The sequence below is a fragment of the Pelobates fuscus genome, chromosome 9 (genome assembly GCF_036172605.1).
Source record: "Pelobates fuscus isolate aPelFus1 chromosome 9, aPelFus1.pri, whole genome shotgun sequence".
Classification (NCBI taxonomy): Eukaryota; Metazoa; Chordata; class Amphibia; order Anura; family Pelobatidae; genus Pelobates; species Pelobates fuscus.
In genome coordinates, this window is record NC_086325.1 from 10,482,387 (window position 1) to 10,509,880 (window position 27,494).

General features: G+C 40.2%; 1 protein-coding gene across 1 annotated transcript; it reads right to left on the reverse strand.

Annotated features, from left to right (window-relative positions):
- Nucleotides 1-26,129, reverse strand: LOC134572309 (cytochrome P450 2A5-like). Its single transcript, XM_063431193.1, has 9 exons — nt 25,943-26,129; nt 16,813-16,975; nt 16,562-16,711; nt 14,163-14,323; nt 13,413-13,589; nt 8,026-8,167; nt 7,333-7,520; nt 3,546-3,687; nt 1-248 (listed from the first exon to the last, which is right to left on the reverse strand). The coding sequence occupies exons 1-9, from the start codon at nt 26,111-26,113 to the stop codon at nt 67-69; spliced, it is 1,476 nt and encodes a 491-aa protein (XP_063287263.1). The 5' UTR covers nt 26,114-26,129; the 3' UTR covers nt 1-66.
- Between the last annotated feature and the right edge of the window lie 1,365 nt (nt 26,130-27,494).

Below are 27,494 nucleotides of genomic sequence, written 5' to 3' on the forward strand. Positions count from 1 at the left end.
TTGGTGTTTGATTATTCTGGTGTAATATTCAATAATTACTTTGTTCTACATGTTTCCATTACTGGTTCATCGTGGACTGAAGCTGATATTGTATGGTTTGGGGACATTGGAGAAGCCCACCATCTGAGGGGAGATGTCCATGTCCTCTGGATTTTCTGGAGTACTGATATCGAAATGCTGCAAAAGGGTAGTGATGAAAATAAACAATTCTAGACGAGCAAGATTCTCCCCGAGGCAGACTCGTTTCCCTAGGCAACACAAAGAGCTCAGTTAGTTAAATCCATGATTATTTTAAGCAAGAAGAGCTAAATGGAAAGGTGAATGAACCCGTGACCTTTACCAGGACCTCAAACAAAACCCATCCGATCCTACATCCACAGTATACAGGAGATAGAGTCTGAACTCGACATGAGTTAATACAAATTTATTTCCTAATTTGCCAATGGAAAAACAATACATAGTACATTACAAGTTTTAATGAAAACATACAGATTAATATTGCATCCAAAGCATGTCTATTCTCTAATTTTGAATTGTTGTTTCTCTTGACTTTACACCATTGAATAGAAATTTACCTTTAACTTTAAGTTTTTTTGTTGTTTTTGTTACGTTCCATTTCATCTTAAATTCTTATTAAGGATTTAACAAATTACACCATAATCCAGTTCAGACAAGGCAAAGCCATGAAAAACATTGTGCATGAAGAGGAGAAATAGACACATTGTTTCATTTCTCCTCCTCTCTCTATGCTCTCTCTATGCTGGCTGCCAGGTGTAATGGGCGGAGCTTTTAATAATGACTGACAGGGAGCTAAGATGGAGGTGGCTCTCTCTATGCTGGCTACCAGGTGTAAAGGGCGGAGCTTATAACAATGATTGACAGGGAGCTAAGATGGAGGTGGCTCTCTCTATGCTGACTGCCAGGTGTAAAGGGCGGAGCTTATAACAATGATTGGCAGGGAGCTAAGATGGAGGTGGCTCTCTCTATACTGACTGCCAGGTGTAAAGGGCGGAGCTTATAACAATGATTGACAGGGAGCTAAGATGGAGGTGGCTCTCTCTATACTGACTGCCAGGTGTAAAGGGCGGAGCTTATAACAATGATTGACAGGGAGCTAAGATGGAGGTGGCTCTCTCTATACTGACTGCCAGGTGTAAAGGGCGGAGCTTATAACAATGATTGACAGGGAGCTAAGATGGAGGTGGCTCTCTCTATACTGACTGCCAGGTGTAAAGGGCGGAGCTTATAACAATAATTGACAGGGAGCTAAGATGGAGGTGGCTCTCTCTATACTGACTGCCAGGTGTAATGGTGCGGAGCTTATAACAATGATTGACAGGGAGCTAAGATGGAGGCGGCTCTCTCTATACTGACTGCCAGGTGTAAAGGGCGGAGCTTATAACAATGATTGACAGGGAGCTAAGATGGAGGTGGCTCTCTCTATACTGACTGCCAGGTGTAATGGTGCGGAGCTTATAACAATGATTGACAGGGAGCTAAGATGGAGGCGGCTCTCTCTATACTGACTGCCAGGTGTAAAGGGCGGAGCTTATAACAATGATTGACAGGGAGCTAAGATGGAGGCGGCTCTCTGGCTATACTGACTGCCAGGTGTAAAGGGCGGAGCTTATAACAATGACTGACAGGGAGCTAAGATGGAGGTGGCTCTCTCTATACTGACTGCCAGGTGTAAAGGGCGGAGCTTATAACAATGATTGACAGGGAGCTAAGATGGAGGTGGCTCTCTCTATACTGACTGCCAGGTGTAAAGGGCGGAGCTTATAACAATGACTGACAGGGAGCTAAGATGGAGGTGGCTCTCTCTATACTGACTGCCAGGTGTAAAGGGTGGAGCTTATAACAATGATTGACAGGGAGCTAAGATGGAGGTGGCTCTCTCCATACTGAATGCCAGGTGTAAAGGGCGGAGCTTATAACAATGATTGACAGGGAGCTAAGATGGAGGTGGCTCTCTCCATACTGACTGCCAGGTGTAAAGGGTGGAGATTATAACAATGATTGACAGGGAGCTAAGATGGAGGTGGCTCTCTCTATACTGACTGCCAGGTGTAATGGGCGGAGCTTATAACAATGATTGACAGGGAGCTAAGATGGAGGCGGCTCTCTCTATACTGACTGCAAGGTGTAAAGGGCGGAGCTTATAACAATGATTGACAGGGAGCTAAGATGGAGGTGGCTCTCTCCATACTGACTGCCAGGTGTAAAGGGCGGAGCTTATAACAATGATTGACAGGCAGCTAAGATGGAGGTGGCTCTCTCTATACTGACTGCCAGGTGTAATGGGCGGAGCTTTTAATAATGATTGACAGGGAGCTAAGATGGAGGTGGCTCTCTCTATACTGACTGCCAGGTGTAGAGGGCGGAGCTTATAACAATGATTGACAGGGAGCTAAGATGGAGGTGGCTCTTTCTATACTGACTGTCAGGTGTAAAGGGCGGAGCTTATAACAATGATTGACAGGGAGCTAAGATGGAGGTGGCTCTCTCCATACTGACTGCCAGGTGTAAAGGGCGGAGCTTATAACAATGATTGACAGGGAGCTAAGATGGAGGTGGCTCTCTCTATACTGACTGCCAGGTGTAAAGGGCGGAGCTTATAACAATGATTGACAGGGAGCTAAGATGGAGGTGGCTCTCTCTATACTGACTGCCAGGTGTAAAGGGCAGAGCTTATAACAATGATTGACAGGGAGTTAAGATGGAGGTGGCTCTCTCTATACTGACTGCCAGATGTAAAGCGCGGAGCTTATAACAATGACTGACAGGGAGCTAAGATGGAGGTGGCTCTCTCTATACTGACTGCCAGGTGTAAAGGGCGGAGCTTATAACAATGATTGACAGGGAGCTAAGATGGAGGTGGCTCTCTCTATACTGACTGCCAGGTGTAAAGGGCGGAGCTTATAACAATGATTGACAGTGAGCTAAGATGGAGGTGGCTCTCTCTATACTGACTGCCAGGTGTAAATGGTGGAGCTTATAACAATGACTAACAGGGAGCTAAGATGGAGGTGGCTCTCTATATACTGACTGCCAGGTGTAATGGACGGAGCTTATAACAATGATTGACAGGGAGCTAAGATGGAGGTGTCTCTCTGTATACTGACTGCCAGGTGTAATGGACGGAGCTTATAACAATGATTGACAGGGAGCTAAGATGGAGGTGGCTCTCTCTATGCTGACTGCCAGGTGTAATGGGCGGAGCTTTTAATAATGACTGACAGGGAGCTAAGATGGAGGCGCCCAGTTGCAGGATATAGAGGGTGGATTTCTAGATTTAATTTTATTTTCAACCGGACAAACACATAATTTAATAAATATAGGGTTAAGTAAACATAATGTTACAAATCGTGGAAAGTGAGAGTTCTGCTTTAAATGAATCACTCTTTTACATTGATCATATGTACAACTATTCATACTTCCTTTGTAAGTGGACAAAAGGTTCTTTTCTAACATTTGTTGGGTGGATTCATAATGTTATAACAATGAGTATATTTAGCTTAGTTTTTCCCAGTTTATGATCGTACCTGCAGAGAAAGCCATGAAGGCCTCATTCTTCTTAAAATCTCCGTTTTCATCCAAGAAGCGATCAGGGTTGAAGGTGGATGGGTCAGGGAAGTATTTTGGATCATTCAGAACAAATGCCAGGACTGGAAATACATCTGTACCCTGAGTTAAGAAAATAACTGGTTAAGAGCCTGCATTTCATAAAAAAGTTTTTGCATCTTCTCTTTCTTCATCTTATTGTGCAGAATCATTTGAGCTGTGGCACCAATACTGATACCATTGATCTTTAGATTTCAAATGGACACTCTGAACCAGCTGAACTTTAGCTTCATAAAGTGGTTTCAGGGTAAAAGTATATAACAGTCACACTTCTTCAAACTGTTTTCCTTGTCTTAGGTTGAGGATTCAGACATGAAGCTGTTACAACTGATTGATCATTCTCTGACAACACCCTCTAGAAGTGATCTGGCTGCTGTGAGGAGAGAGTAGGTGGGTCACCCACTTCCCACTCTGCATTGGTGGTGTAACAACACTTAGTATCATCTGCCTCGGCAGCTGGCAAAATGTGATACATTCCACAATGGAAGACAGGCATCAGTTATGGGCTTAAGTTGTAGAATGGCATTGTCTGAAGGTGAAACAGATGTGTGGGTCGTCATCTATCCACTCCTTCTCAATCTCCTGTGTTTTCTATTTTTTTTAGCTTCTCTTTTCTTTTCTTTACTTGTCTCATGACATAGAGTACCAAGGCTGACTTACTGCAACAGCAAGGAAGATCTCCATAAAGGTCAGGAAATGGTACAGGGAAGCAGCGCCTTCTGGGTGTCCTAAACTCGTATGGTGGTAAGTATAGAAAATATGAGGACAAAAGAAACCCAGAATATAGTGTAGTATATTCGATATGTGATGGGGTAAAATAAGAAAAATGACACTTACAATTTTCTGGAGCTTTTTAACTTGTTCTTTGCCTTTTTATTGTGTGCTTTTGTATTTAATTTATGCATATCTCACGTTTTATGCCATCTTTCCCTTTATTTACCAATGCATTTTTATTCTCTTTGCTTATATCTTTTTATACTTCTTACATTTTTTTTTCTATCTATTTTATTACCCACAGGCATAATGTCAGTTTTACCTATTGTGCTATATTTATTAAGCACTTATATTAAGGTCCACACTACCTTTATTATTTTTACTCTTTTATCTTTATTTTTGGTTTTTTGGTTTTTAATCTTATAATTTTGTATTAACTACCACAATTTCCTTCCCCTACTACATTCCTCATGCTCCCCTTTGTCTTTTCCCCAGTAGGTTGCTCCTTTTTTTTTCTCCTCCCGTCCCACCCTCTAGTAGTTTTACTAACTCCCTTGAGCTAGGAGGATAGCCCCACCCCATCTCCATGATAACGCAGTCAATTACATGTGATTAGCAGCCATCTTGGTACACCACCTTTGGAGTCCTCTTGCAGCCTGATTTTATCCCTAAAGATTTAATCCGGAGGAGCCACAGTTTCTACCCCCTTGGTGTGGTGGAAACCACCTATGCTACACAGGATTGAGCAAAAACCAAATTTTTGCTCTTCTTCTGTGAGTATACCTCCTTTTATTTTGCTTTTATAACAACAAAACAGAGAGCACTATTTACTGTTTTTATTCTCATTTTATGTACTTGGTGAATATCTGTGATACTGCAATTTGGAGGGAAATACCTGTGAACGCTCGACACTCTGACGCTTCACCCTGACCTACCATCTACAAGGAACCAAACTGAGCGACATATCCACAGACGGGGATCATACCGCCCAGGTGCATATATCTGGAGCTGCACATAAGCTCCAAAAAATTGTAAGTGGCATTTTTATTATTTTACCCACCACCTAAAAATACACTACACTATATTCTGTTTTTTTGTCCTTACATTTTCCATACTGACTCACCACCATATGAGTTTGAGGACACCCAAAAGGCGCTGGTTCCCTGTATCCTTTCCTGACCTATACCTAGTTACTGCCAGATAGAAGAGATTCTAGTTTGGGAAGTACCAGCTGCCATACCCGGATCTAACAAGCGCTAGGAACCTCACCATCACACGTAAAGGAAGATCTCCATCCCTGCCCACCGTGCCTGCCGACTGCTGCAGCTGGAGAGCTGAGGCTTGCTGTTTCTCAGGTGCCAGCAGGCAGTGTGTATGTGGACTAGTTGGTCTGTGTGGAGTGTAAGTGGGTTGCCCATTGTCCACTTTCTCTCTGCTGTTTTGTTTTTCCTGGATTCACTATGTAGCGGAGATCATTCCCTTGTATTCGGTTGTCCATACCCCCTTGTTCGTCTCCTGAATGGATGGTGAGTGGTCCCCCTTTTATACCTCTCCTGGCTTTTAACCACAAATTAAGTAATTAACTCAAGTGCTTTCCTTGGGTGGCCGCCGTTCGTATAACCAAATGCACGTGGTCCAGTGCCTGTCATTTTTGTCTCTCAAACATAGGCAGCGGTACATTAACATGTTGGATTCCTGTAAAATATGAATATGTTTTTGGGGTGTTTTTGTGTGTTTTCTATATTTCCCTGTAACTGAGAGATACTTGAGTTACTCAGTTTTAACTCAATTATCTCTCAGACTGTGGGTCGCCTGGTAGGAGCTTGTGTATATTTTTTATGGAAACTCCATGCTGGGGGTCTGTGCATAAAAGACTGTGTTTGAGCTGAATAAACCATTTGTACTCCCAGCACTGTATGTCGTCCAGTTACTGGGGGAATAGAGCTATTCACATTTCAGTGCCTTGTTCCAGAGTTCCTGTCTGTCATGGTTACTAGTTGATCCAGCATGCAGAATTATATCACACCTAGGACTAAGGATAACATTTAACCGGACCTTAGAATGGCCGGACTTAACGTATCCAAGAATAGTCAGAATACTTGCCGAGGTCAGGGATACAGAAGGAGACACAACGATGAGGGAAAGCCAAAAGTCAAGGATACCAGAAATCAGGGAAGTCAAAAACCAGAATAATACGATCAGGAACACACTATCGGATAACCAGCAAAGGGAAACCATGACAGGGCAATGAGTAAATAGATAAATGAGTTTAAATAACCCTCCTGCAGATCCGATTGGCCATAACTGGCCTTTGACCCCAAAACGTGCGTGCGCATCTTTTGCATGACATCACACGCACGTCAATGCCATCATTGCCATGGGCAGATGTGGGGCTACAATATGGCGTGGATCCACAGCGGCTGGCCACCGACATGCTGCAGAAGACAGGCCCACTGGCACAGGACCGCTGAGCGGCACCTCCATTATTGCCATGAAGTCAATTTCCATTGTAAATACCATAAGGTGATGTTGAATACGTGACACTGTCTTCACATATCCAGGTGAGGAAAAGTCCTTGTCAGGACTAGCGCTCCACTATAGGCTACGATAGAAAACTGCCAACAAAATATTAGGGTGATGCTGTCCCATGCTGGAGGATTGTGGTTATGGGCTGAAGGTGGGGAATAGTATTCCCAGAGGGGTGAAACAAACAGGTGAGTGGTTTGCCAACTGCCCACTCGTACACCTTTAAAAAAAAAAATGAAAAAATAGGCATACAAAAACAGCGTAAGCCAACTGAGTGCAACATTGCATCATGATTTGATCTATCTGAAATGATTAAACCAATCAAATGTTTTTTTTTTTTTTTTTTATGCAGTGTGAACAGACAAAATTGGTCTGAAATGTTTGATAAAACTATCCAAGCGAACCAAATTGTTTCAGCGTGCATGTCTACCTTATACTAAAATGAATTAAATCTGTGGCTGGAGATACCTTGGGAATGGTGAAGCCACGGAATTGTGTGTCCTTTGCTATAGCATGAGGTAGGTTCATGGGTAGTACGTTGGCGTAGCGCTGGATCTCATGTATGACCGCATCCGTGTACGGCATGGAAGGTCGGTCCTCTGGTTCCGGGACTCGGTCTCGGCCAATGACGCGATCAATCTCCTCTTGGACTTTTTCTACAGTGAGAAAAATTAGAGTAGAGTTATGTATAGCTCCAAGCCATCTAATATGGACCTCAATTTAATACTTTTGGTTAATTTTTACAAATGATTTAACATTTTTGGATAATCTTTAATATGTTTGAGTAAACTTTAACTTTTTTCAATATCAATATCAAAATATATTATATATAGAAAAAAATTAAATATTAAAATATTTTTCATAATATTAAATCATTTTATATATTATCCAAAAAATGTAATCATTTGAAGCTTATCCAAAAATACTAAATCGGGGAAAAGACTAGAGTTTTCTACAGAGCCATAATTAAGGTTACATTTGACCAGAAAATCTCATCAGCAGAACTTTGGGTCCTGCACATTTTAGATTAAAATAGCAAATGGTGAGTTGGACAATTTGTATTATTCAGTTACTTTGAATTTTTATTTCAAATTTCTTTGTCAAATTTTCACAGTTTTCACAACTGCAAGTAATAATTTGGTCATTGGGTCTTAGCCTTACCTTTAATATGAGGATTTTTCAGGAAGAGCAGAAATCCATGCCTTAACATCGTGCTTAATGTCTCTGTGCCAGCAACAAAAATACTTGTCATGTTTTTATATAAGTTGTTCAGGGTGAAATGAGATGAGGGATTGTTTTTTTCCTATAAAGTGAACAAAGTGATTCCAATAATAACTAAAAAAAAGTATTATAATGACATAAAATAAATATTTTAACAGACATTTTTTGTGGAGGGGACACTCTAGGCAGCATAATCACTACAACACATTTTAGGTTTGAACCAAAGAAAAAAATATAAATACAAAGAGAAGTCCTGCGCTCACTCCCATCACTCCTGGGCGGCAGCAACGACCACAGTACACATCAGCTCCAATACATATAGTAAAAACCAAAGAAAAAAGTTACCTGCTTACTCTCTCCTTAATCCCTATGAATATTTTGACAAATGGAGGTCATTTAGTTGCTCCAATGGCCATTGGAGGGAATGCCCGCCTGCCAACGTCAAGGCAGACCCCCCATAAGCTGGTCCTACACTGATCCTTAACCTTGCTTCCTTGAGCTTCTGGCAAAGATATCTCTAATGACATTTTAGGTTTGGACAGTATTCTTTAGCTGATTGTGTTAGAATACTCCTTAAACTTAGTATACATTGGCGTGATAATGAAGAAGTGTGAACACTTTATCAGACCAGCTCAGACTAGAAGGACGGACACAGCAAGGTAAATCTTCAATATTTCAGTGTCCATCTATTAAAGTGCACAGCAGATAAAAAGCTCTCTATTGGCTGTGCACTTTAATAAAGGGACACTAAAGGTCAGTTGTGGATTTTGGTTTTGTGCTGCTGTAGGCATGACAAAAGTTGTGCACCCCCCTCTTCCACCCCCACCTCCAAATTTCTTTTCCTGACAGACACACACCCTCATTGATACTTCACTGACATACATACACTTACAGATACACATAAATTTTCACACACTGTTTAACTAACGCACACTTTCACTGAAACATTCACAGCCATACACACTCAGTCAGTTACACTCACATTCACTGACAGACACACATATACACTAACTGACAGACTCGCATACACACACTGACACATGAATACACACACTTACATACACACACTCTCATTGAGAGATACACACACACTGACAGACACACATACACACTCACTGACAAATACATATACACTCTCACTGACAAACACACATACACACTGACTGACAGACACATATACACTCTCACTGACAGACACACACTCTCACTAACAGTCATACACACACTCTCACTAACAGACACACACACACACTCTAACAGACACACACACACACACTCTAGCACACACACACACTCTCACTAACAGATACACTCTAACACTCACTAACAGACACACACTGACACATGCATACACACACTGACATACACACACTCTCAGTGAGAGATACACACACACTGACAGACAGACATACACACTCACTGACAAACACATATACACTCTCACTGACAAACACACATACACACTGACTGACAGACACATATACATTCTCACTGACAGACACACTCTCTCACTAACAGAGACACACTCTAACAGACACACACACTCTAGCACACACACACACACACACACACACTCTCAGTAACAGACACACACTAACACTCACTAAGAGACACACACAGACACACTGTCACTAACAGACACACACTAACACACACTAACACTCACAATTTTTTTTATTTTGTGTTTACATTTCAATCCAGCCAGCCTCCCAACCAGTGGCGCTGACTCGGCAGGCACAGGTGGGCTGGCTCGGCAGGCACAGGCATGGGCAGTCAGGCAGGTAAGCTCACATTGGAGACAGGTGTTTAGGGAGCTCTGATCCTCCTGCTGAGCTCCCTTGCCTGCCTCTTAGTAATGCTGGGGCCACAGTGACATCATATCCCAGCTCTGGCATCACTGCGGTGCACACAAGGAAGCTGGAGCAGTTGGAGCTCAGGGGATAGTGCTCCATTGCCGCCCGCCTCCTACATCAGTAAATGCCTGCCTCAGAGAGACCCTGGGGTGGCCAGCCGGCCAGCTCCTGGGCCCCACAGGACCAGAGGCTGGCAAGACATCTGCCAGGGTGATTGGGGGTGGCATTTTTTGCTGCCCCCTGAAAGTGCCGCCCAAGGCAAATGTCTTGTCAGCCTTGTGCTAAATACAGCGCTGACTAAGTTATTAAAGATGTGTTGTTGACACTGAACTTGTGTATGGGCAACACCAGATACCAGGGTACATGCTGTTTCTCTATTTTTATTTTTATTAACAGCACGGTAAGTGTCCAACCCTTCCTAAACAGTTTGATATATTAACAGCTAAATTCTCTCTGAGATTCCTGGCACCATAATCATTACTAGGTCTTGGGAATTTATAACCCAATGTTATGATATTCATTTAACTAGTCTAGATAAACCTTAACATGACAATCAATAAAATCTAATCTAAAAATTTTATATTAATATTTTATATATTATTTATACATTTAGTTTTTAGGATAATTACTACTATTATTCAATGTGGCATTATGCAGATCATACATCTTAAAAAAAACATGTCTCGACCCATTCTCCCCCTCTAACTATCGTCCTATATCCCTGCTCCCTTTTTCCTCAAAGATTCTTGAAAGACTAGTCTTCACCCGTCTGGCCTGCTTCCTCAACTCTCTTACTCTCTCCTCGACCCTCTTCAGTCCGGCTTCCGCCCCCTCTACTCTACTAAGACTGCCCTTATCAAAGTCACTAATGACCTTATCACAGCTAAAGGTCACTACTCCATATTAATTCTTCTTGACCTCTCCGCTGCTTTTGACACTGTTGATCATGTTCTCCTCACCAAACTCTTAAATCACTCGGTCTCTGTGACTCTGTCCTCTCATGGTTTTCCTCCTATCTCTCCCAACGCTCATTCAGCATCTCCTTTTCTAATGATACCTTCAACGTTCGTCCTGTCTCAGTTGGAGTCCCTCAAGTATCTGTCCTTGTTCACCTTCTATTTTCTCTTTACACTGCCTCTCTTGGCAAGCTTATTACCTCTTTTGGATTCAAATACCACCTGTACGCTGATGACACACAGATATATCTCTCCTCCCCAGACCTCTCCCCTGAAGTCCTGCAACGTTCCACCTCTTGCCTTTCTTGTATCTCTGATTGGATGTCCTCCCGCTTTCTGAAACTGAATCTTTCCAAAACAGAACTTCTTGTCTTTCCTCCTCCTAATATTAATCCTCCTCTCTCGCTCTCCCTTCAGATTGGTGGTATCCATATGAGCCCATCCTTACAAGCACGTTGTCTTAGTGTTACTTTTGATTCTGGCCTCACCTTTGAGCCTCACATCCGGTCTGTTGTCAAATCATTCAAATTCCCCCTTAAAAAACATTGCCCGCATCCGCCCCTTTCTTACACAAGATGCTACTAAAGAGCTTGTCCATGCTCTAGTAATCTCTCGCATGGACTATTGTAACTCTCACCTAATTGGTCTTCCCAATAGCCGTATTGCCCCGCTACAGTCTGTAATGAATGCTGCCGTCAGACTGATTTTCCTCTCTAGTTGGTCCTCTCACCCTCACCCCTCTGTCAGTCCTTACAATGGCTTCCTGTATCCTATAGGAGTCAATTCAAAATGCTAACCCATACCTATAAAGCACTGAATAATCTTAGGCCCTTTTATATCTCCTCACAGATCCATAGGTATGCCCCTTCTCGGTCTCTCCGCTCTGCCCGTGACCTTCTTTTGTCCGCCGCTCATACCCGTACAGTCAACTCGCGCTTGCAGGACTTTTCGCGGGCAGCTCCACTGCCATCAGACTTACCCCTAGTCTTCAATCATTTAAGAAGTGCCTTAAAACTAATTTCTTTAGGAAAGCCTATGGCCTCCCAGACTAACCTCTACCTCACATACCTGCCTCTTGCTCTCTCCTAAAGGGCAGCACTCTACTCTCTCCTCCAGCTCTGCTCCATTCCCACTTAATTTAACTTCTATTCCCTGTCCTAATGTGTTTTATACCCCACCTCCTATAGACTGTAAGTTCGTTTGAGAAGGGCCCTCTTCAAACCTTCTGTGAGTTTCTGTGAGTTTTCTTGTAATTGTACTATTTATAGTCAAATCCCACCTCTAATAATATTGTAGAGCGCTACGGAATATGTTGGCACTATATAAATCGCAATAATAATAATAATAATCATAAAAATAATAATTAATACATATAGTATATTATGGATGCATTGCCCATAGGTGCGTACTGTAGCGGACTCCGGGTAACCCGGCCAGTTACCTCTGCTAATTCCCATCCTGCAGCAGGTCAGGAACCACTTAAACTGCAACAGGACTCATTTCCCCCTAGTAACTGGAAAATACCCGGTTCTGGAGGTAAAACACAATTGTATTGGCCACACATGACTTCTATGCATAACCCGATGCAAGGGGTGTATCACACAAAACATACAAGGTCACCTCCCAGGATCCTCCCCCTCCCCAGGGTCCAAGTGTGGGAAGGGACTCCATTTCCTTTGTCCCCAAAGCACGGCCACTATATCCCCAGGGCTCACCACATCAACTTCCAGGGGTCTTCTTCCCAAGAGCCTCTGTGCCTGGGAGACTAGGCGCGGGAAAAAAGGACCATCCCTTTGTCTCCCAGAAAAGCCTGCTGCAGGAAAAGAGCAGGTCTCTTTGTCCCTCATGAGAGCCTGCCAAACTCTTCAGTGCCCCAAAAGTGCCCACACAATCTCAGGGACCCTCGCCTCGGTCCCTCGATCGACTAGACTCCGTTCATGAGGCCCTGGGGTGAAACCCAAACAAAGGAAGCGTCTTCTTTCGGGGTATGAATGCTCCCCCTGGCCACATATGCAAACGGCGGCTTCCCAGGGAAGCACTCATTAACCCCTTAAGGACACAACTTCTAGAATAATAGGGAATCATGACGGAATATATCCGTCATCTGTCCTTAAGGGGTTAATTACTTCCCTTGCAGTTTCACACCTATGTTGCGAGTGCGAACATTCTGATTAATTGCTGTTAATGTTCCATTGGGGCACCGGGGAGGTCCTCGTTCGGGAGACGAACAAGGCGGGAAACAATCCACGAATGCCCCCCCTGGTGGCATTCACCATTACGAATGGCGGCCACCCAGGTAAGCACTTATTAATTTTTCCCTTGCGGTTTGCGGTTTTGACACTTATGTTGCGAGGTGTCAACATTCTAACCTAACGGTGGTCCTCATTCTGGAGGGGAATGAATTTCCTTCGTGGAAACACTCCTGAACAGGGAGCAGGGTGCAGTACAGATACTAGGGAAAAACACACAAATACAGAAAGGGAAATTCACAAATGGACAGGGGTTCTGCCACACGTACCTCTTCCATTCTTATAAGGAAACTATCTATCATGTTGCGTGGGCAGTCCGGGTTTAGGGTTTTACGATCTATCTCCAACTTTTCTTGAACAAACTTCTCCAACTTGTAGGCACTTTTGACTGCGTTATGGTGGGGTCCTGGTAAATATTTCATCACTACATTAAACATGTCGAAAAACTGTGTGTAAACAGAGAAAAAACATCTGATTTGCTACAAATTTCATAGATCAGATAATGTTTAATCTCTCACAGAACATTAAAACCACATGTTTCTGGGTTGTTCAAAGTCAGGGGTTGTAGTGCATTTAAATGTAAGAAATAAATGCTTTGAGATAAAACAGATTTATAGGGTTAAATCTCCAACTTTATTTCAGCCAAAAATATATTTTCTCTCGTTTCCATAATGTTTAACTGCAGTTGTTTGTAGTTTCCATAGTTTTTTTTTTTTTAAATACTAATTTGATCCAGTTTTCTAAAGAAATAGTTCTTATATTGATAACTAGGATATTGATTTAATGCCACTTTCCTCCCCTAATATCTGCACCAATACAATAACAGTAACAATGAATTAAAAAAGTACAAAAGAATTAACCAGAAAGCATCTTCAGTATCTACAGAGATACCTGACGAGATTGTCATCTCCTTGAAAATCAACTGGCATCTTGTGTTTTTGATCCAGAATGACCAATGCTGTTTAACTGAACTGAGAAAAACGTTACGCTCTCTATCTGGTATACACAGTGCCCTTTACCTGTCCCCAGGGTGACGACATTCCTATAAATATTTCATTTATGATCTGCATGAGTCTTCGGAAATCAGGGTCATCGTACTTATATCTATTCCCAAAAATAATGGAGCATATGATATTAGATGCCACCTGGCTGAAGTGATAGATAGGGTCAATCAGTTCTCCTAAAAGAAAGTAAAGGGGATACATAATTACTTTTATTTAGAGCTAGTGGGAATGTAGTCAGGACTGGCCATCTCAACCTCATCGACTCATTTATCTTTTAACTAGACTTGTGTATTCTGTTTCAAACAAACTGATTTCTCAGAATTTTGGATGACTGGCAAGTTGTCAAATGCCACTGGGATGAATTTCAGACCACCAGTTCTAGATATTTTTTTTCAGTTTGTTTAAATGTGTCCCCTCTGGTGGTTCAGTAATGTTATATTGGAGTTTTGACCTAAGGTTGTCTATGGATTGCTCCCCAGATGTTAAATTTATTTTCCACAATACACATAGAGGAACGTGCAGCATCAGGGCTTTAAATGGAGACTGAGCAGGGATCTTAATATTATTTTTACTGTCTCCTATAATTTATTGTATTTTAAATTTATATTAGTGATGTCTGAAAAATAACATTGAAGGTATACTATCATTTTATTAGCAGCTTGATAGATTATTTGCGTTATCATATACCATACCTTTTTATTTCCAATTTATATATATATTGAAATTTTTGAAAAAAATCACTTGCCTACCATTCCCACTCCCCTTTCTGGCAGCCATCTTTATGCACCTTGGGTCAGACTGTCAGTTATCTGACCACCAGCTCATTGTTTTACAACGATCCACTGCCTTTTAAAATGACGGATCTTTCTGCCAACGGCATTGTCTTTCAAACAAAAGGTTCAAATGAACGCAACAAAAGCAAATAGTGAGCATTTTGCCACATAAATGGAAATTCGATCAATGGTGCGTAAAGATGGCCGTCAGAAAGGGGAGTGGGAAAGGCAGTCAAGCGATTTCTCCACAAATTTCAATATAAAGGAATCAAAAAATGGACGATATGGTCTTATTATAACAAAGATTGTATGAAAATATTTTTGAAAAAAAATGAAGTGGTTCTTTAACTATAGAAACCTGTTTACTGTATTAATCTCTGCAATGGGAGGAAATACTTTGTTCTTAATTTAAAACATGCGGGTAAGCTTTTCAAGTGATCACAATCTGTTAAATGTTTTATCTATGGAGGGAGCCATTAAAGTATAATGGGATTTTTGAAAACAAATCGTTTGGAAAGTTCTTTCGAATAGATAGCAAAATGTCGGATGATGATTCAAAGAAATGAAATTGAATTAGGTGAATGTGGGACATGGTATTTTATCATAGTCTCAACAGTCAGTCTTGGATCAAGGTGCGAGAAATACTAGGGTCTCACATTCTATTTAAGAATGTATGTAGGTAGACTTTAAGATCCACTAAATTTATGGCTCCTTTAATTAGTGTCATGACTAATCAATCGCAGACGAGCAATAGGTCTTATATCTTCATAGACTACATATGCCATGTTTGGAGCACTTGTGTGGGTGTAAAAATGTTTGAAAATTAAAGGGTCCATGGGTAGAGGGGAGAAGGATTCTTCTAGAGCAGGGGTTCTCAACCCAGTCCTCAAGGACCCCCTACCAGTCCAGGATTTAGGGATTACCTGGGTGTGTCTGAGGTGTTTTTTTCTTTCTTTTTCTAAACACCTTAGACACGCCTAGGTAATCCCTAAATCCTGGACTGGTAAGGGGTCCTTGAGGACTGCGTTGAGAACCCCTGTTCTAGAGGAACCAGCAATGCCACCTCACTTCCTTACTTCTGGAAGTTTGCACACAACTATTTTGGCCTTACATTTGAAAATCACTTTGAATTCACCTTTTCCACATAACTTTCCCTTTAGCAACTAACCCTGTATTACTATTTTGATTCATGTTAAAAACCTGGGCCTCAATTTGATATTTTTGTTTAAGCTTTTCAAATGATTTAATATGTTTGTATAAACATTTAAAATAACTTAATATTTTGAAAAGAAAACAATATATTCATATTTTTTTTAATTTTCTGTATTCATATACCTTTTTTATATGATATATTTTTTTAATATAAAAATTACGTTTATCCAAAAATATTAAATCATTCCCCCATCCCCTAATCGTGGAGCAATACTATATATGGTGGTGCTTTATAAATGCCAGAAATAAACAAAATAAAAAGTTTATCAAACAATATTAAATCTATGTCTTGGGAAGATAATATCTAATCAAATTTTCAAGTATCAGTGCTTTATAATGAATATTGTTGGGATGGTAGGGTAGTAGCTTCCTACATATTCACACCATTGTTCCCAAACCCGATGAGTAAACGTCCTCATGATTGTTTACCATTGTTTCTTTTAAATTCATCTATTAGGTATTGCACCTCTTCCTTGGTTCTCCCTTCAACGGATCGTTTTCCCATCCCAAAATTTTTCAAAGTCTGGATGGAAAAGCGGCGGAGTTCTTTCCAGCGGTCCCCATTACTGAAAATAACACCTGCAAGACACAATAAGCATCCAGTATGCTGTTAAGGAAGCCAAGGAGTAGTGCGTAATGTAATCTGGCTAACACAAATTCTGATTGGAGGTTTTACTTACCATGGCTCATAGTATATGGGTCTATGACTGGCAAGAGGCCTCTCATTCCAAATTCGTCTCTGTTGTCCACCAGGGCTTCCTTGACAACATCGTACCCACATAGCACCACCACTCTCCGGGGCCCGAGATACAGAGTATACACATCCCCGTACTTCTTTTGCATCTGTCAATCATGTGACATGTTATCAAATATGCAAACACAGGGGCTTCTGTTGTGTCAATACCTAGATACTGGCTATATCTCCCATAAATCACTACAGGAAGGCAAAAGTAATCATATAACATCAACCCACAGCTTAACTGAAATTATGGAAAATAAAGAAATAATGAAAATTATTTTAGGTTAAATTAAATAACTTCTTAGGAATCTATGGCCAGCATGGTGTTTTACCATGCGTTCACGTTAGCCTCCAAAATGTTTTCCTATGGGAAAGCATTGGATTGGCTGAGATTGTGAATTTTGAAGATCTCAGCCAAAGGGGCGGCTGGCATAAAGCTGAGTTTTAACCATATTTAAGGGTGTTATGGGGGTGGGGGGAGGGAATAAAAACTATAGGGTCAGGAATACACATTTGTAATAATCAGGAACACGTTATCAAGTGAAACGACTAAATATGATAACTCATGCTGAGTTTCATATAGCCGTACACAAACCTTCATGTAACCTAAGCTAGCTTGTTTTTCTCCTTTTCTCCTGTACCCATCTGCCACAACATTTGGCTACATAAGATTAAAGATTACATTTAAGACATAAACAAACTATATGAATAAACTGTAAGCTAAGTAATATTTCATAGATACCATGAGCCTAGATATATCTAATGATAGAGCAGAATGTTTGCAGTGCAGTGTTATACGTTTCCAGTAATAAAATAATAAACATATAAGAGTATTAAGCATTTATTTGGTGATCAGCAAATAAGGGGTTAAGCATTATACAACATCCATAATTTGGCAAAGACAACATATGGTATACGTCAGAACTCTGGAAGATGAAAGATAACTTTCTAACCAATGAATTGTTAGTATTATTTTTATTCTGATCTGCTCATAGAGATCTATTGAAACTATATCTTTATAAACACTAAACTTTTATTAATAAATTGACAAATTGTCAAATTGAACCAGAAACTCTTTTTGTCGGTTGGATTATTCTTCCCAACTGGTTGAATCAACAAGGGTCTGTCCATATATTGCTCAATTCTCCAGGTAAAGAGATGGTGGTCCACCGTAAAACCCCCGGTCATCAGGGAATCCTCAACAGAAAATTGTAAGTTTCAAATATACCACACTATATTCTTCTTTCTCCTTATATTCCCTATATTGGTTTACCCCCACTTCAATCTGAGAACACTTCTGAAGACGCTGCTTCCCTACATCTCCTTTTTATCTAAAACATCTCCAGAAAGAAGAGACTCTGGTTTGGGAAGATCAAGTTGCCACACGTATAAGAAACAAGCTCTAGAAATCCTACCCTTTTCACTTGGAGTCTATTTTTTTGTTTTGTTTTAATTTGTCAATACTTACCGCCCTGGATCAAAAAATGGGAAGGTTGATTTGTCATGTAATATTCACATTGTGATTGAGTTGCAGCCGAATGTCAACAAAAAGGTAAGGAACAACGTTTCATTCGTTGAAGAAAAACAAATTACATTTTTATTAAAGCTGATTTATAAAACAGATTTGCAAGGTATACATATAAACCCATAAAAATAAAGATTCAATAACTTGATGAGGGAGATAAGGACTTTCCTTCCCGTGTCTTCCCATGTCTTCCCGTGTCTCCCCATGTGTCACTGCTGCTGAACAGAACTACCTGGCTATCCTTCCTGTTTGCTTATTCAACAGTTGCATCGGCTGCTGCTGAACCAGACTGTTTGACGGCACTTTGAGCTTTGCTGATAACTGCTGGATCTCCTGTTACAGAATAGGGCTGCCTAACTACTCGCTGCCTTGCTGTGTTTAAAAGCAGATACCACCCACCTCATCTATCCTGTGTGAACATCTACAAATCTATGGAGAGTCTGCTTTCTGTTTACTCTAACTCCACTACATGCTAAACAAAACGGTTCCTTTTCAAGTAATTTTTTACTGAAGATTTTTCAAAACATAGAAATATAACTATTACAATTTGTGAATACAATAGGAAGGGGGATAACAAAAGGAAAGGGAAAGGGGGTTCCATCTATAAGTACATACATTTTAAATATATTTTGTACATAAATAAAAAAACATATTATTAATAATTATATTATTAAATATTATAATTATATATATATATATATATATATATATATATATATATATATATATATAAAAAATCAAAAAGAAGTATTACCGGCACTCTTGGAGTAGATTCATTCAATTTATTTGTTAGTAGAACCAGTCAACGTTTCAGCTCCCGATCGGAGCTTTCATCAGGACACACAAGGCATAAAACATTGCAAAAAACAAACTTATGTAAGACATCTCATCCAATAATCACTCACCAAATCAGCTGAAGCTCATCGCTCATCCTGCACGGCGTGTGCCCGGCATTACAGCGCATGTGTCAAAGCAATCCACACTTCCGTGTCACATGATGGAGGGGGAGCCATGTATTAGTCCAGGAGGCGTCATAGTATCTTAGCAACCTCCGATGCAATCGGCAATGGTTGCTACTATTTTTTAAAACCACCGGTAGGAGAAAATCTCCTTTCATAAATAACGCCACCCACTACATAACGTAACGGACAGTTGCTATGGCAACCGGCTCTAGCCGTGTCAGCAGGAGCGGATGGAAACAAGCAGAGCCAAAATACAAATTATGTTACAGAATAAGGGGAACTTACTGTTAATTTGTAGCACATAGATACAAAGCAGCTAAGCAATAAAATAAAAAAGTGAACATAAACAAGTTAAACTAGCAATCATGCAGTGAAATCATCACCCAATTAATAAACTGTGCCACTAAAGTTTAATCATAAGTGCAGCAATTCTACTATCATATAGTGTTCTAGGTTAAATTCTAAATATTACTCTATACTGTATTACCTAATATAAAATCACAAAATATATATAAACCTACTAAGAATTACATAGTGTATTTCCACATAATTAATAAATGTGATAAATTATTATTCTCATGATAATGTGTTAATGGTTAAGGAGGGGTTATATGTTATTTAATACACACCCTCTCATAAAGTGCAATCTAGAACTACTAGATGTGATATACAAAATATTTAACTTAAAACAACCCCTACCTGCCCTAATGTTTATATATACAGCCTTTGGTGAGTGTTAGGTTGCCATATTTGACAGATTATCAATGCATAGGCTAAATTTATAACTAAATAATTACAATTTTAAGCTTTAAAACTACAGAAACAGTTTCTCCACGGGATCATCGCCAGGGGATCATCTTCCCTATCGAGGTCCCTATAGAAAAAACTGTTTCCTTAAACTCCAATAGTTTCGAAGGATATAGTGATACAATCGTGGTTAAAAAATTATAAGAATGAAACAAAGGAACATTTTTCATTTAGGCCTTTGGGGGCCAAAGTGTCCAACTCCAATATCCAATAAGTCTCTCTCTGCAAGAGCAGCTTTCCTCGATTTCCCCCTCTTGCTGCCAATGGGATATGATCAAACGCCACACACCGCAAAGCAGAGAGTGGATGTTGCTTTTCCAAGAAATGTCTGGCCACAGGTTTGACCGATCTGCCATCTCGATAGACGGATACTTGACCTGTGGCCTCTAATTCTCTCGCACAGAGCTGTCTCTGTCTTTCCTATATAACTCAGTCCTCACAATTTGGTGAGTGATTATTGGATGAGATGTCTTACATAAGTTTGTTTTTTGCAATGTTTTATGCCTTGTGTGTCCTGATGAAAGCTCCGATCGGGAGCTGAAACGTTGACTGGTTCTACTAACAAATAAATTGAATGAATCTACTCCAAGAGTGCCGGTAATACTTCTTTTTGATTTTTATATTTTTGGGACCTGGCACCTGGTTATATATATTGAGTAGGAGTGCAAGAGGTTCTGCTTTGCTTTGTATATATATATATATATATATATATATATATATATATATATATATATAAAATATTATTATTATTAATATTATTAAACATTTTAACATGACAGCTGCTATAAAATGTTTTTAAATAATTCAGGTTATATGAAATAAAAGGAGATATTTTTTCCTAACATCATTTTCCCAGTTGCCCCAATGGTATGTTAATTGGACATTATTAATAATTATATTATTAAATTGTATAATTATATATATATATATATATATATATATATATATGATGTAGATTAATTTAGAAATAAACAAATATGTTTAAATGTCTATCTGTTCCTGTCCAAATCTGAGATGATTAAATTGCGTATACGCAGAAGTAAGCTCACACTGACACATGGAGTTCAGGTTAAAAGCACTTCAGAAAATTTAATACAATCTGGTTGGAAAACAGTTGTGTAGATCTTTTTAAAAGCAAAATGACATCATCATTGAATATCAGATAATAACAAATAAACATCATTAATTGGATTAAACGTTATGTGACTATATCAGTGTCCACCCATCAATATTATTAATTGGCTCAGGGATTTGAGTGACCAGCTAGGTGTCCTCCCACCGGGAGGTGGTATTGTTCTGGACAAGGGTGTGGACAGAAGGCTCAGGCGCCATCTTTCCCAGCATGAGGTTTACTCGGTGGAAAGGGGGGCTTGAGCGTCATTTTACACAGTCAGTGATATCGGGCCTCATGTCCAGGTGCAAGGTCTCTTATGAATAGAACATTTCATTACTACTGTGTTCTCGTGGCCTTCAAATTATACTATGTTGCAAGTTAGGGGAAAGTCAGTAAAGTCAGCAGTTCCTGAGTTAATCATGTCTTTATAGAGAATACAGTCTTTGTCTATTGTATTAGATGTGCTGGGAAATTCTGTCATGTAATGTAGTTTTAAAATGAACAAGTTAGGTTATGAGGACAAAATGGAGGATTGAAGAAGTCAGGTTAGGAGGACAAAATGGAGGATTCACAGTATGCAGTTAAAATGGAGTTAGTACAATAATTCAATACAAGTTCAATAAAGATTTTTAATAATTCTACATCAGTCCCCCCTATGAAATGTTAATATTCTAAGAGATAAACTTTATTAGTTAGTTTCAGAAGACAGGTTAGCCCAAAGGCACAAAACCCTATGAAGTAACGGTTCTTAAAGTCTTCTTAGTTCTTCAGAGGGACATCATAAATAGACAAGCTTACATTACCATATGGACCTGTGTTATCTGGAATATAGGCACAACAAGTCATGGTGACAGGTAAACGTTGTTGGTTGCAATAGATATAATAAATGCAAATCAAAATATTATTATTATTATTAGCAGTGACGGTTGGGAAAATGGACTCAAACTTTCCCTTTACTGCAAAATCATCTGGTACCCCCCTTGGCACACCTATGGCATCAATATATATATATATATATATATATCAAACTTTCCCTTTAGAGGGGTGCTCCTTTTTATGTTCTGAAGCATGAATGTGGTGTGTCAAGAGTACCTTGTCATGTATTATGTGTATGGACATAATAACCTTGGCTAGGGCGCATTTGCTTATGCATTGTAGTATTAAACCTGTCCCACGCTACATCAGCGTAGGTGGACTCGGATCATTTAGTCAATATTAATATCACCACAAACTCAGGATGGGCAAATAATCCTGAGGGAGCTTGGCGTTTGGATCTCTTTAGCTTCACGAGGTCTCCTTTTGGGGTCCTCGGCTTTCCATTGATGGCAGGTGGTCAGGCATTATTATGGCCATCAAACACCTACTTGCTGGTATCTTTTTATTTAACAAGTCATTTTTTTCTTTAGAGTCAAAAGTGTGTCAAAATCAACAAATGTCACTTCTCATGTTGCAGAGAGAGTCTTGAATCTGGAACAATGAATCCACTGAGTGATCTCTGCAACTTTCACAATGCACTACTGGGTATATGGTCTTGGATGTCACATTGATGACCGGCTAAACTTCTGGCCATCCTGACAAAATGTCTATGATAACTAGTGCATATTTGACCCAGTAGCTCTTTGTCATCTGGATTCTTGAAAGGGATATTGAGAGTTAGCTAGGTGCTTAGGGGTATTTTAGAGATCAAAGAGTTCATGAGGGTCTTGGATAGGTATAAAGTTCCATGGGCTCACTGCCCAGTACATGTTTTTGGGTAAACAGAGCTTAAGAGCGTTGGAGTACAGCCCGTCTTCAAGGGTTGCCCCTTTCTGTTTTTCCAGCTTTGTATTTCTTCAGGGTCAGTAACTGCTTTGTCATTCTTTTAGAAGCTTGAGATCTGTAGGTAGGATCTACATGGTGAGTATAGAAGTTTCTTTAGCGGACACCATTCTGTCCACTTCCCTTGGTGCACTTGTGGCTTGGTTGGCAGCTTTTAGTCAGCTGAGTGGTGCTTCTTATCTTCCAGATTGATCCAAAATAATGTGCTGCACCCAGGGCATGTCTTGAGTCAGTGTAGATATTGGCATGTCTTCCTTCAGGCATTTTGTATGCCACTGAGAAGGCTGTCAATTCAGCGTCTTGAGCAGATGTGAGTGAGGAAAGTGAAGGTGCTTGACGTACCTGATCTTCTGTAGCAACAGCAAATCCAGTATGGTACCTTTCCTCTTTATCCGCAAACAGAGTGGAGTCAGGATCTGGTAAAGCTACTTTGTCTTTCTATTCACAGTTCTCTTGCTGACCCCCCTCTGTAGAGATTTGTAAATTGAATGTTCATGTTTTGTTCTAATGAGTCAAGTTCCTTTCATGAGATTTCTGGGGACTTAGTGAAGAAAAAACATGAGGGACAGCCACCTCCCTTACTTCCATGGGAATCTGGGTCAGGGCCGCACTATTTCCTTGAGAGTGCCCAAAACAGTTCTTTCAGTGTGGTATTCCCCCCTGGGAAGTGGCGGAAGAGTGGCCAGAGCAACTTTTCTTCAAAATATAATGTTGTCAGGTAGAGGCAGAGTTGTCTATGAGTGGAGGAAATTGGTAAGGAATAAGAAGGGAGGAAGCATATAAAGGATATAGATATGGTGGTGGGGAGATGGAAGAATGAGTAGTGGATAGAGTGAGAGGGAAGAAGGTGGAGTAGGAGGAGGAGAAGAATATTATTAAAAATGTTAACATGACAGCTGCTATAAAATGTTTTTAAATAATTCAGGTTATATGAAATAAAAGGAGATATTTTTTCCTAACATCATTTTCACAGTTGCCCCAATGGTATGTTAATTGGACATTTTGGGGAGAGTGTTGCCTTAATTCCAGTTTGTAGATTTTGTTATCAAGTATTTCATCGATGGAATAGTCAAGAATTTCCAATGATGATGAAGTGCACAATCTCTTTATACTATTCCTATATCTTTTCAGTCACTGCTTCTAAATCTGATTTTATGATAGCATGGGAAAGGGATTTGGGACTACAGTTAGAATTGGAAGAATGTTTTAAAACAAAACTGTTTCAATTTCCCAATGTAAACACACTTCTAACAATTGTATTAGAGAGATGTTCCTATTCGGTTTATGTTGTGTTTCATGAAATTCAGCATTGCGACTGTAACATGTGAGTACAAGTGGGAGCACGTTTTAAAGGCTCTCTACCATGTGAGTAAGCAATCCATCATTCTACTTGGGCAGGTATCCAGTTTATAATTTACTGCACTATTATTATATTATAAGCTTTTTCTGTTCTCAAGCTGCAGAAAAATTAGAAATAAGCATAAAATAAGAATATTGCTTAGAAGGCTCGTAGAAAGTATCACGATAGGTCTTACTGTATTTGTTATCCCAAGTACTCAACTCTTCTTATTAGTTTTAAGATGGGTGTATGCTAATCATTCGAAGTTCCAAGTTCCAAATAGCCATATAATTAAATCAAGAAACAAGTGAGCCAGACAGTGAAGCAACCTTTTTGTTTCTTTTATGAAAATGTTTAGTGGAAAATAAAAGATAGTTGATGGTTAATAACTGGTTTTTTTTTATTCACAGATGAAGTGAGAAGTGTAAATACATAATGCATAAATATATAAATACAGATATTTTTTTTTTACTTCTGAATCACTGATCCGAATCATTCATCCCCAAACAACAACGTGATTGAAATTCATCCAAACCGAACGCCCCTTGGAGGAAATCCCAAACGTCCAGAAATAAATGCAATTTTTCAGCTTGCACAAGACTTCCATCTACTAGGGAGCTAGCATTCATACATGTGGGCTAACTAATTGAGTTTTTACCCATTTCCAGTAATCTCTTACACCACGGCTCATCTGTCTATAATCTTAGTAGTCACAAGTGCAATACAGTCTTGTACCCGCTGCTCAATGAACCTATTGGTGTCTCAGTAACACCTCACTCACAAGAACACTAGCAGAGAACATGCGTTGGGGTTGCTGTGTATTCTGTACATTGTGACTTGTTTTCTGTGATTTATTGGCTTTTTCTTTCTGGAGCCTTTTGGGTGGGATCATTCTGAGACACTCATGTAACAGGTACAACCGAGTTAAAATAAATACATGAGTTGGGACTAAATAAAAGGCAAGTGGCGGAGTTTTGGTCTGTTTTCAGGGTGTTTTCTTAAACCTTTTTCATTTACTTCCATTTGGCTCTGTGTTCTGCCTTTTTATAGACGGAAACATGGCTGTTTGTGCTTGGCAGCCATAGCGATTTATTTAGAATGCTTTGTACGTCTTGGCTCCATCGCACTTTAAGATCCCAATCTCAATCACACAGGTGCTCATGAGTAAGCAGCGCAGAGAAAGCATATGGGTTTAGTGGAAGACAAAACAAAGAGTGTTGGTGTTTGGAAAAGAGGACAGGGGAAGAATCTGGGGGGAAAGAATGTGTAAAATCTGATCCCCCTGTTTGTTAGCCATATTGTGTCCTATAGAACTCATTATTTTTAGTTGAGTATCTATATTGTGCTTATTTCAACTGAAATAACTTTTGCTCAGAGTTTCCATAATTTATAAAAAGCAGAAGTAGTGATCAATAACTTGCAGTGTTTCAGTGTAACTATCTTTCCTGCAATATAAGCATTATCAATGAGCCAATAGCTTGGCACTTGTCCCATTAGATTACCAACCTTTGACAGGCATTCCAGCATCTGCCCTGACTTCAGCTGGAGAAGGTTCCCGAGAATGGGCAGTGGGGTAGGTCCAGGGGGCAGGTTTTGTCCCCTGTACATGCTGTTCCAGGTGTAGAAACACAGGACGCAGGAGACCAGGAATATGAGGAGAAGAGTCACTATGTCCATGTTGGCTGTGAGTGTTGTCTCTGAATCAGTTCTGTTGACAGTCTCAGGTATGTCTGTTGTTAGAGAGTGATGAAATCTGAGACACTCAGAGCTGATGTGTATAGAAGGCGTGGATAAATATTAGCCAGTTTCCCTAATTTGCTCCTCTGAGAGCTGTAAAAGGTTTATTCACTGATCTCTAAATTGTTATGAATTGAAATTGAAATATCAAAACTCCGGCTAAAATTGCCTTCAAGACTCCCAATTTTTTCATTGCATTTTAATTGACTTCAACGTGGCTGTCCGTCAGGTGGCAAACAATGACTAAAGGTATGGACCTTCTGCTGGATACAGATGGCAGAGAGACCTTTGCAATGTACAGACCAGTGATGGGTAACATACACACTAACCACCAGTGATGGGTAACGTCCGCACTAACGACCAGTGATGGGTAACGTCCACACTAACGACCAGTGATAGGTAACATACACACTAACGACCAGTGATGGGTAACATACACACTAACGACCAGTGATGGGTAACATACACACTAACGACCAGTGATGGGTAACATACACACTAACCACCAGTGATGGGTAACATACACACTAACGACCAGTGATGGGTAACGTCCACACTAATGACCACAGTGATGGGTAACATACACACTAACGACCAGTGATGGGTAACGTCCACACTAACGACCAGTGATGGGTAACGTCCACACTAACGACCAGTGATGGGTAACATACACACTAACGACCAGTGATGGGTAACATACACACTAACCACCAGTGATGGGTAACATACACACTAACCACCAGTGATGGGTAACGTCCACACTAATGACCAGTGATGGGTAACGTCCACACTAATGACCACAGTGATGGGTAACATACACACTAACGGCCAGTGATAGGTAACATACACACTAACGACCAGTGATGGGTAACGTACACACTAACCACCAGTGATGGGTAACATACACACTAACGACCAGTGATGGGTGACATACACACTAACCACCAGTGATGGGTAACATACACACTAACGACCAGTGATGGGTAACGTCCACACTAATGACCAGTGATGGGTAACATACACACTAACGACCAGTGATGGGTAACGTCCACACTAACGACCAGTGATGGGTAACATACACACTAACGACCAGTGATGGGTAACGTACACACTAACCACCAGTGATGGGTAACATACACACTAACGACCAGTGATGGGTAACGTACACACTAACCACCAGTGATGGGTAACGTGCACACTAGCGACCAGTGATGGGTAACGTCCACACTAACGACCAGTGATGGGTAACATACACACTAACGACCAGTGATGGGTAACGTCCACACTAACGACCAGTGATGGGTAACATACACACTAACGA